At 26.8% G+C, this 12,618-nt stretch overlaps 1 protein-coding gene across 1 annotated transcript in view; it reads right to left on the reverse strand.

Annotated features, from left to right (window-relative positions):
* Positions 1-12,618, reverse strand: part of LOC107441964 (putative ATP-dependent RNA helicase TDRD12) — a 71,302-nt gene that overhangs the window by 27,685 nt on the left and 30,999 nt on the right. The window contains exons 17-21 of the mRNA XM_043047961.2: positions 8,108-8,171; positions 6,138-6,257; positions 3,068-3,256; positions 1,915-2,046; positions 10-159 (exon numbers count right to left, since the gene is read on the reverse strand). Coding sequence (XP_042903895.2) covers positions 10-159; positions 1,915-2,046; positions 3,068-3,256; positions 6,138-6,257; positions 8,108-8,171 — 655 coding nt within the window. The remainder of the gene's footprint in view (positions 1-9; positions 160-1,914; positions 2,047-3,067; positions 3,257-6,137; positions 6,258-8,107; positions 8,172-12,618) is intronic.

A 12,618-nucleotide genomic window follows, 5' to 3' on the forward strand; every position in this document is an offset into this window, starting at 1 on the left:
GCAACTAACCTTTTCAATTTGCTGAGACAATAAAATGTTTCCATCATCTAAAATAAAATGACAACATCTAGAGATATCCACAGCTTTCTCTTTAAAAAGCTCTAGTAGAGAGGATGGAACAGAAATTATAACATCACATCCACTTGTTAAAGTAGTTATCTGAAGAAAAAAAATTAGTTGATCTATAAAAATTTTAAAAGAAAGTAAACATGTAGTCAGAAATCCAAAGCATGTTAATTTAATTTTTTATGGGTGTGAATAAAATTTTAGTGAAAGGTCCTGTTGTGGAAAAGCTACTCAAAAATTTCCAACAAGGTAGCATGCTTGTGAAAATCTTAACAATATTACTGAAATAAAAAAAATAAATGAACGAAAAAAGAGTAATAAATAATGGTTGAAGAAAAAAATTTATTTTAAACTGGGCCTATTTAATATTGTACAGTATTGTGATTCTGATCTAATCAAAGTAAAATGTTTAAGTTAAATAATAACAGAAAAATAAATAGATTTTATAATTATTACAATATGGGATCATGGAATTAGGCAGTTCAATCGTCACTATGTGTACTACCTTATCATATTGGCAATTGTAATCCTGCTATAATAAAATTTGAATTTAAATTTTTTTACATTTTAAAATTATTCAATGAAGAGTTGATTATTCTAAAATTTGGACTCCTGTTTAATCCTAACTTTAATGTGATCCTGAAACTAAAACAAATGAAACATAAAATGTGATAGTAAAACTTCACAAGGAGAATCAGCAGTAGCAATTCCAAAATCTTTAACACAGTAAAGCAAAATCTGTTTTTACATTTTTAAATTAAGACAATATAGCCGTAAACCCAAAGGTTTTACGGCAAAGGTCTACTCCTAAAACCTGTAAAACCTCAGAAATACAGAAAATTTTTCCAAATTATGACAATAAAACTGACTAAAACAGAAAACCTAGCAAGATGTGGTGAAAGTCACATCGTAATAATAGTAATTCAAAAAAATCCATTTTCAAACATGGGGGAAATATGTAGCAATAACTGCTGAAAAAGTAATGGTCAAACCTAATGAATTTAGAATAAAATCATTGTGATTCTTGCAATGTCAAAAAGATATTACACAAATACCCAACTCAGAAAATGTGTCACAATATTATGGTATCAAAAATATTGGGATCTTAAAAACCAAATAGAAATTATTGTAATAATTGCCTAAGCCATGTAGATCTATGATGAAAGTAGTCACAAATCGAGTGCTTCCATTCCAAAAGTAATTACTCAAATGTGCATGTTGTAATACTATTAAACTATTAAAAACATTGAAATTAAAAAAAAAAAATAAAAAAAATTTAGCAATTACTGCTTGAAAAAAAAACACACAAGTAAAATAGAGGAACATAAGAAGAAATTGTCATAAATTAAGTGCCTTGAAGTAAGCAAATACCTGAACGCGTTATTCAAATGCGCATATGGTGAAATAATGTGAAAATCTGGCATAAACAACTGCTAGAAAGCTATTAAAATATCCCGAAAGTTTATGATGAATAAGAAACTTTAAAAAAAGGCTAACTTTAAAATTTTTTTCGAAAATTGTATGCTGTAATAATTTTTTGATAAAAAAATATCAAAACTATAAAAATCACATCAAAGTCAGTTGGAATAATTGAAAAATAATTTTGAAGCATGTTTATTTATGTTGGAATTAAACACATTAAAAAAAATTAATAATTTTGGGTTTTTGATTTTGACCTCTCTATTTAATTACATTAGATATCAAAAATTAAGAATTTTTAAACCTCTGAGCAGCCTGGATTTTTCAGATTTACTATACTATGTTTTCTAAACCAATATTATAGGAAAAAATAATAGCAAAAGTTATTCACAAAATCATAATTTTATGAAATACAGAAACTAATCTTACCTTAGCTCTTTTGCTTATGCCATCAGCAAAAAAAGTGACAATTTTTAGTTTAGATAACGCTCCAAAAGTGCAAAAATATTCATAAACAGCTTGAACTTTCTTCCATGAGGAACACAGTATTATAGCTAGGGGCTGAAAGAAATAACAATATATATATATATATATATGTATTTACACAACACGAATACATGCGCATACCCACACACATTACATATATATATATATACACATTGTGACAGCCTGATCTTAAAATCACATCTCAGGAAAGTAGTAGAAGCAGCCATTTATAGTCAAAAAATTTTCAAAACTGGAATTATTTATATATGCCATTAAATTTTCTTCCGAAAACAGACTTATGACCACTGGATACTGAAATAAAAATTTATTGTCTGTTTCCTTTGAACAAAAATAAGAAGCCCTCAATATGTTTAGTTCTAAGGCAAATAAAGTTTTCTTTCCCTTTTATAATTATTAAGGAATCAATGAAGAGAAGTGACTTTTATTTGTTGCTTAACCTTACTAATAAATTAAAATTGTATCACTTAATATGATTGATATCTTATTTAAAATCTGTATATGTAAGCTAATATTTGATTGCATTTAAACAAGAAAAATTGTGAAATATTATCTTATTACTAATGCGAAATACCTATTAAGTTATTGGAATCAGTCATCTATTAGAATCCAAACTACTGCAATCTGGTTTGAGCGTTATCACATTAAATGCCGTGCACTGTGCGTGTATAAGTATATATATATAGATTACATATGTATATATACACATACATAAACAAACAATAATGTAAGTTCTTATAATAAGAAATAAGAGCCGGGATAGCCTGGTTGGTAAGGCACTGGGCATACGTCCAAGAATTTGTGAGTTCGATCCCCGCCGGCTGAAGACCCCCATGTAGCAAATGGTGACTGATGTAAGCTAAATCTGTTGAGTCGCAAAGTCCTTCATGTTCTCGTAATAAATCAATACCTCTGGGAGTACTGATCCAGGAGTTTCCTTGTCTTCTGGATTGGTTCAAAATTACAAGGCTACAGAGTTGAAAATTAGTAATCGAAAACTCAAAACTGGGTCAGCTGTTCAACGACGGATATAAAATATAAAAGAAAAGAAAAAAAACAGTAATTATTTAGTACATACTCCTTTTCCTTTAGGTATTTTACTATAAAAGAACCCATCGGTCATATTTGATACAAGTGGCAGAAGATAACCAACAGTTTTTCCAGAATGTGGTGGTGCAATAGCAGCTAAATTACGTGATCTATTCATTGAAGGCCAAACAACAGACTGTATAGAAGATGGACCATAGAAATTTATAGTTTCAAGAATCTAAAATGAAAGTAAAAAAAAAATTTCGTTCACAACATTTGAAGGAAAAATTACTGAAAGCAAATTTTAATCGTGATAGTACATTCAAGAATGTTAGTTAGAACATATAGAAGATAAAATAAACTGCCTGAATTAATTTTTAAATATGCTTGGTTCAATACTGATGTACAGGAAAACAATAATAATGAATTGCAAGAAAGTTTGATAGTTAGTTGATAATAGGTTACAGGCTAATCTGATTACATTTTTTTAAAAATGACACTTTTATCAAAGATCTTAAAAAATGTAACTTAATATTGCTAAGAATTTAAACTGGAAGTTTCTGAGCAAAGTCTTAATTAAAATGAATTAAATTTATATTTATGCATATTTAAAAAGTACTACTTTTATAGAAATTGTTGTAATAAAATTTCAATATGATTGCATTTGTAGTAAGAATTTTTAAAAAGATAATGTTATGTTTAAAAGTGTATCATATGCAAAGTATTAAACTATTTAAAAAAAAACTTTATAGGGGTGTTAAACTGGTTTCACTTTCCTTAAATAATAAGTATTTTTAGTTTGAAGTTCATGATTATTTTAAAATTATTATATCTGTACATATAGTATTGAAGAGAAAATTTTTTATTTTTGCAAACAATTATTTATTTAATAACAAACACTAATGCAAGCATATTAGATTTAAATAATTACATTTCGAATATTAGAAAATATTTTACATTATGTACACTAAAAAATAAACTTAAAAAATAATTTATAACAATAAAATGACGAGTTAGTGCTGTGTAAGTGTCTCTTTTATAACGCCAGAACTGTTAGTGCTATCGTCCTGAAATTTGGACAGTATTCGAAAAGGGTCATTTAAGCCCACATTTCTAAAAATGGAAAAAGTGGAATTTTCTTATTGGGCCACTTACAACTGACCACTGATGTAAATTTAACTGTACTTTCAAATAATTTCAGTGAAGTTTGCCAGCTTATAGGTGTCATTAATGAAGAAAAAAGAGTTTATTACACATTCTTTAATATTTGTTTCTTATTCATTATGTCAGATAAACTTAATGTTCAATACTTGAATATCCTAGTGCTAGCATAGGCAAACTAAGTCATATATTAGTATTTCAAAAATTTATTTGAAACCTGTTGTGTGTTTTGTTTACAGTTGCACTTTTAAAATGCATTTATATAAAACTAAGTAAAATAATTTAAAATCAACGGTACTTTAATTTAAAAAAATGTCTACTAAAAGTAAAATTAATGAAAAAATTATATTAAATGATAAAAATTTTTAGTGTCAATGATGATTAATTAATTAGATAAGAGGTTCTAATTGAAATAAAAAAAATAATCAGTATACTAAAAAGCAGAAATAATGAAGGAAATATACTTATTCCTTTAGAAAACCATAAAAAAAAAGCTGCTTACTAAAAAAAAAGCCAAAATTAATGGAGAAATGTTATGAGTTCTTTTAAGAGAAACGTAAAAAATTTCCAAATTATTATTGATGCCAATGATGCTTATTTAATTTAGATAATGAGTATTAATTGAAATAAAAAAATAAGCTATATATTAAAAAGAAAAATTTATAGAAAAATAGCACCAAGTTATTTAAGAGAAGTTTAAAAAAACGCCATGCTGACAATCCCAGAAGCAGAAAGTGCCTAAAGCTGTGACGTACGTCGCAGAACGAATCAAGTCCTGCAGAACAATTTGTATCTTGAATAAGTGACAGCGTTTTCCCGCGACCTCCCCGTCAACCTGCCTCCGATAGTTTTGCAGAACAATCCCCAACCCTAATCTCATACATTCTTTTAAGGCAGCCCTTATTTTAATTTTCGGACCTTCATAGCATAGGCATTTTATTAATAATTCATCGTCATTGTCATTAGCAAAAGTTAGTACTTCAAAGAAGTGATTGAAAAAGTAACAAATCAAGAATGTTGGTCTTGGTTTAAAAAATAATGTAGTGTATCTGTGCATGATCCTGTATTTTAATAAATGAAAATATAATATTTTAACGTTAAGTTGACCTCTTTTCGCTGTGAAATGCTTGCAGAACATTTGTATAAATTAATAAGTCCTGTTGCAGAACATTTGAAAATANCATAAATAAATGTCAATATTATTTAATCATTTATTTAATCATTTTGGTACAACTTATCTTACATACTTGTGCATGATGGTGTAGCATTAATACCAAATGATACTGAGTATAGTTAATCTTCATTATGAACTAATGAACTATTAAAAATATCTTTTGTTTAACTTAATTATATATAACTAATAGGAAGGTCAAAAAATATTAACATATATATATAAAAAAAAATTTTACCTTCATTGATTGTTTCGGTTTATGCTTTTCAGTTTTGTGCATTATTTTATAGTGTTTTTCATCAACAATTTATTAATTGTTTACCGTTTCCAATTCGATTCCATTACGAAGCAGTTGTGCAGTACGGTATTGTGCAGTTTTCAGATACTGAGGAAAGATTTTTTTCATGGCCTCTCGAAAGAAATAAGAAGAAATAATTGAGGAAAATTTTCTTACCTTGAGTTGACTAAGAGCAACATCTTGCCAAATGATACTGAGTATAGTTAATCTTCATTATGAACTAATGAACTATTAAAAATATCTTTTGTTTAACCTAATTATGTATAACTAATAGGAAGGTCAAAAAATATTAACATATATATATAAAAAAAATTTTTTTACCTTCATTGATTGTTTTGGTTTATGCCTTTCAGTTTTGTGCATTATTTTATAGTGTTTTTCATCAACAATTTATTAATTGTTTACCGTTTCCAATTCGATTCCATTACGAAGAACAAATAATTCAGGTAGTTAAAAATTAAAAGGAAGAAAGAAAGAGAATGAAATTACTTTTCTCACTGCTGAAGTAAATGTTGTTTCATCAACAGATAACACAGGATTAGGAATGGCTTCTCCAATACATTTTGCTGGAACTTTAAATTTTTCCCAAATAGCCTTAGGGCCGAAATCCTATAAAAAATGAATTATAAAAGCTGACAGAAATAATAAAAAAATTATATGCAAACTAGTTGAGATTTAAAAAAATTAATAAAATTACTATTAATTGAAAACACTTTCTGGAAAAACAGTATTTTCTAGACTATAAGCATGTAAATTTTTTTCTTTTGACGTCTTAAATGTTCTCAATGATTCTTCACCAACGAAAATTTCTTTTGCTTTCTTATCAATTTAAAGACTGTATATAACACAGCGGGGGTAAAAAAAAGAGCACAGAAATATAATCTTTGAGGTGATCGTATAAATTAATTATTTATTAAAACAGTGTATATCTCAACTCCATAGGTCCTCCTGCCCTACAGGTATGCATTGCTGCGAAACCCAGTTTACTTTCAAGGAGGTATTAACCAAGTTTCCTATCAAGAGATGGGCAGGTGTTAGGGGGTGTAAACCTAATTGTTAAAACAGACTGAGGTCTAAAAGCTCCTATTTGGTTTCATATGACTAACTTGAATATCTGCGTCAATGGGAAAATTATATTCATTTATTTGTAGCTACAGCTAGAATTATGTATTTATAACAAACTTTTTCACATATTCTTTTCGTAAACAAAAAAAAAATCTGTTTTAAAGTTTAAATGAATATCCTTGCAGATTTTATTATTTCTATATCTTTGAAAATATTCCAAAAACAATCTGCAATGTTAAACTTTGTTATTGGGGTACCCTTCCGGTAAACCGACAATTCTCGAAAACAGACATTTTTTTCGGTCCTAAGAACGTCAGCTTAACCGAGTTTTCATTGCATATATATATCTTTATATAATATAAGAAGAGAGTGAAATGATAAAAAATAGCCAATCACAGAACACTTGCGGTTAGTAACGCACAAAAAAAGTCAATTAAAATTGAGAACGCATGTGTGTGAAAAGGTATTAATTTTTTATAATGCTGCTTGCTAAAATATTACAATTAAAGTTACGATCTAAAGCTGAGTGGATCCAGGTTTTCCTCATTCATTTCAATATTGCTTTGGTTGTCATCAGCATAAAATTAACAAAAGTCGTAAAGGTATTGTTTTCCTTTAGATATTTTTGTATCCCTAATTTAAAGTTATTTTCCAGTACAGCTATTATTGGCAAAAATATTAAATTATTGTTGTAAACTCATCAAATTTGTTTGAACAATATAATGTTATAAGAATATAAATGTTATTTTTAAAAATGATTACTTTGAAAAATCACTCCGGTTCACCAAGCGATCTAATTGTTTATAATACTAATAGATAGTAATATTTGGATGTGAGAAGTAGAGGCACAAGCGTAAGCAAACAGAATTCCTTTTAGTAAATATATGTTAAGTGAATAATTTTAACTTTAGAAAAACTGTTTTCTGCCAAGAAAAGACAATTATTGTGAAGGGTTGGTGAGCGGCAGCGAACAGGGGGCTCAGCCCCCTAGTACATATATATATATATATTAATTTTTCGCAATAAAAATGCACTTTTAGAACTTTGATTTTTAAAATTGTAAAAATAATAATCCCTGAAAATAAGTAATGTGAATTTCTTCATTGATTAAAATTAAAGTCATACGTAAATCAAATACATTCAAATTTTAATCGAACAGGATTGGATTGGATTGAATGTAGAAGTTTTATGGCACAAGATCCAAAGGAGGATATGCTGCGCCTTTTAATCGAACAGAAAGATTATATACAATACAAAGAGAAAGACAAATTTACTACTGATTAATTTTTTTCATATTAAATCACCCTTTTTATATTTATTTTTTCATTTCATATTCATTTTTTTAAATATATAAGTAATCACCGTAATAATAAACAAAGTAATAAAAAGCTTACGAATGAGACGTTTGCTTCACAGTTGTTATTATATCTGACACTTAATTTTCTAGGACTAGAAGAGCTAGAAAGACAAGAGTTTAACAACTTGAGTTTAAATTATATCATATTGCAAAGGAAAATTAACCAATAAAAGAATATATCAGTTTTTAAGAAAGACAATAAAAATTTTCTCACATGATAAAAAAATTCATTTTACTAGAACTATCAATGATGAAAGCTGTTCTCAAAATCATCAAAACTTATCTTTCAAAAATTTAATCATTCCACATTTAAATCTAAAATTGATTTCATAATTTAAATTTGCTGTCCTCTGAAAAATCTTTAAAGGCTTGGAAAGTTTTATCTTCTAGTTTTTCTTTGTATTTACAATAAAAAGATTGTTTAAAATTGTTAACACACTTTAATATTGGAAGAATTTAATGCTTTCAAGGATATCTCATATATATTTTTCATTTTCTTTTTTGTTAAATTAAAGGAGCCTTATATTTAGTGATGTCATCTTTCAAAAGCAATTATCAGCCAACTAATGAATCTTTAGACTTTCCTTTCTGAGATGTGACAGGGAGCATAGTGCTTTTTGGATGAAAACAATTGTTCCAATTTAAAATATTGTAAATACTTTTCATTAAAAGCTAATGTTGAAGAATAAATTCAACATTAATCTTTTGCCTTACATTAAAAATTTGAAGGTTTTTTATTTTATCCACAAATTGTTAAATTTTAATAAAAAAAAAAAAAGTAGCTCAACCGTACCTCGCAATGTTGAGCTAAAATTCTCTACTTGAAAGCAATGGCATAGCATGTAGACCCACTAAAAGGCAAGTAAAAATTTGGAACTGCTAAGAAATTCCATGCATGATATTCAATCAGTCCAATATGCAGTTTATCAATTTTTGTACCATACCATTAACAAAACCTTTTTTTTTTTTTTTAAAGTTGACTTTAAAATTAGCTAAAGGTAGGAGAAAAAGCATTGAGCCATAAAGTAGAACAAAGCCTTCAAAGCCATGCTGTCAAGCAAGGTCAATGAGTACCCACATGCAAAAATTTCTCAATAGAAAAATGGGAGGGAGAACCATTTTTATATGTGGAACTGCAACTAAGTGCATTCATATGCATTTTATTGAAATATTGCATAATTAGTGGAAGATAAATGTATATCTTATCTTAAGAATATAAAACGCTTTATCTTTAAACAATTTTATAAAGCGCTTTTTTAAAGGATATCATTTTTATGAGAGTAGAATAAACCCTTTCCACATTTTAACTCAACTACTTTTTGTTAACATAATAAACTTTTTTCATGTTGTTCAATAACTAACAGTATTTAAAACAGAAATCATTCGACAATGTTGCAAATTAATTGAACACTAGGAATAATTAAATAAATAAAAAATATTACTTACATAAACACTCTTTTAAGTAAATCATACTTCCTATATACAGGGCTTTTGCTTTCTTATCAATTTAAAGNATATTGGAAGAATTTAATGCTTTCAAGGATATCTCATATATATTTTTAATTTTCTTTTTTGTTAAATTAAAGGAGCCTTATATTTAGTGATGTCATCTTTCAAAAGCAATTATTAGCCAACTAATGAAGCTTTAGACTTTCTTTCTGAGACATGACAGGGGACATAGTGCTTTTTGGATGAAAACAATTGTTACAATTTATAATATTTTAAATAACTTCCATTAAAAATAAATGTTGAAGAATAAATTCAATATTAATCTTTTGACTTACATTAAAAATTTGAAGGTTTTTTATTTTATCCACAAAGAGTTAAATTTTAATAAAAAATTAGCTCAACCATATCTTGCAATGTTGAGCTAAAATTCTCTACTTGAAAGCAATGGCATAGCACAGGAACAGCAAGTAACAATTTGGAACTGCTAAGAAATTCCATACATGATAATCAAACAGTCCAATAGGCACTTTATCTATTTTAATACCATACACCATACCATTAGCAAAACCTTTCTTTCTTTCTTTTTTTTTTTTTTTAAGTTGACTTTAAAATCAACAAATGGTAGGAGGAAAAGCATTGAGCCATTAAGAAGAACGAAGCCTCAGAGCTATGCTGTCAAGCAAGGTCAATGTGAAGCAGTGAGTACCCACATGCAAAAATATCTCAATAGAAAAATGGGAGAGGGAACTATTTTTCTATGTGATACTGCAATTAAGTGCATTTATATGCATTTTATTGAAATATTACATAATTAGTGCTGGAAGATAAATGTAAATATCTTAAGAATATAAAACGCTTTATCTTTAAACAATTTTACAAAACGCTTTTTTAAAGGAGAACATTTTTATGAGAGTAGAAGGAACCCTTTCCACATTTTAGCTCAACTACTTTTTGTTAACATAATAAACTTCTTTCATGTCATTTAACAACAAACAGTATTTAAAACAGAAAACACTAGGAATAATTAAATAAAAAAACATTACTTACATAAATACTCTTTTAAGTAAATCATACTTCCTATATATAGAAAAAATATTTTTTTAATATCTTGGCTAAGAGAGTATTAGAAGGATGGAACTGCTTTGATTTTTGCTTTCTTTATTCCTTTACATTTAAATTAACATAAAATTGCTTTTTGTATAAAATTCAGTTTAAATAAAGCAGATAAATGAAACAACTGTAAAGACTGGATACAGCTTTGATAAAGTATAATGCAGGAAAGAAGAACTTTAAACGAATTAAAAACTTTTAAAGATCTCATGTGTGAGTCAATTGAGACTATTCCGTGAGTAACAATTTTAGAGACAGATAATTTTTTTTGTTACTACTTTATGGGAAAAAATATCAAACTTAAGTAATTTTTAAATAAAATTAAACAAATAAAAACATGAAAATGAACAAGAGAACCTAAATTAAATTGGCAAAACTGATGACTTTACAAAAATTAATTAGTGATTGATCCAATCGTTAAATAACTACCCAACTTTATTGATGATATAAATAACTTAAAGTTCCGTATGACTAATTTTTACGCATATTGAAAAAGGCAAAACAAAATGATAAGTTTTCAATTTTCCAACATTCTTCAACAAATAGTTTTTTTTTTTTTAAAGATGACATTGAAAAATCTTAGAATTTATTTATTTTGCCAACTTATCATTCTTGATTTCTTTTCCCCACTAAATCTAGCACACATCAACTAGCAAATGGAACAAGTATTCTTATGAACAGTGAAAATTGTAGGTTAAATATTCCACAATATTAGCCTTCCATGTATCTAATTATTGTTTTTAAAAAAAATTCAAAAGACATGAAATTGCATGATAAATAATTTAAACATAAGAAAATTGTTAGTCAGTGCTAAGATTTACTAAATAAAGCTAAAATAATAAAATAAATCTTGAATATTATATGAAAAATAATTGTTATTTATAAATTAAAGGTACATAACTTCTGAAACTAAACAGTAATTGAAAATTGCATTTTATTGAAGTGGTTTTTTTTTTTAGACTATTGAAAAATCATACAAAATGTACTAAATTAAACTATTATACTAAATCTGAATAAATTCATTCATGAGAGATAAATAAATTCATAAGAGATAATGAGAATATTTTAAAAAATAAATCCCATTAATGAGCTCTTGCACCTTAAATCAGTAAGTGCACATTCTAATTCCAATGTAAAGAAGCATGTACGTTAATAAGGCACAGATGTTTGTTTAAAAAATAATACTATCAATACAAGGCTGAAAAACAGTGTTTAATAAACAAAATCAAATTTACATTTCGTGTAATTAATTTAACTGAACATGTGCACATACATACTATTTAAATCAATACTGTTGTATAGCAATACAAACATATTACACACATTATTAAAATTTCAAGGAAAAAATCTTATTCATAACAAATGTTACAATAATTTTACAATGTAAAATTACTACTTGTTAATTTTTTAATATATTAAAATAAAAACCAAGAATTTACAGTGGATTTGAAAGAAAATTTTCAGAAATATGAAAGAATATTTACTCTATGTGTCTACTTTGCTAGTAGTCTTTTTGGCTTTTTTGCATGCATTAATTAAATTACCACAAAAGGCATTTTTGGTTGGCTATATGACAAGTATCATAATTGATCTTCTTAAGTGAAAATAAAATTAACTTGATTGGAGCTTAGGAATAGTAAAAATAATAATAAAATCTACTAGAATAGATTTGTACAGGCAAGTGTCTGGTTTGAAATGTATCTTCAGAAGTAATTAGTGTGGAGAGTAGACTTTTTAGAGTGCGAAAAATTACTACAGTTCTTTAAATAAACTGTAAAATCATAACAAAAATTTCCTTCCATAATGAAAAAGAAAACAATATCAAGATCTATTTGGCAATTGTTTAAGAAAATAAATTTGCAAAAAATACATTTGGAAATCTTTATAAGAATATAAGCCAAGCTTTAATATCAACTCTTAAAAAGTTATTAGAAAATGACTAGACAAGTTTTATTTTCCTTTTACAATAAGAAGACATTCGAAGGCTGA

This window comes from Parasteatoda tepidariorum, chromosome 1, assembly GCF_043381705.1.
Source record: "Parasteatoda tepidariorum isolate YZ-2023 chromosome 1, CAS_Ptep_4.0, whole genome shotgun sequence".
In the NCBI taxonomy this organism is placed as follows: domain Eukaryota; kingdom Metazoa; phylum Arthropoda; class Arachnida; order Araneae; family Theridiidae; genus Parasteatoda; species Parasteatoda tepidariorum.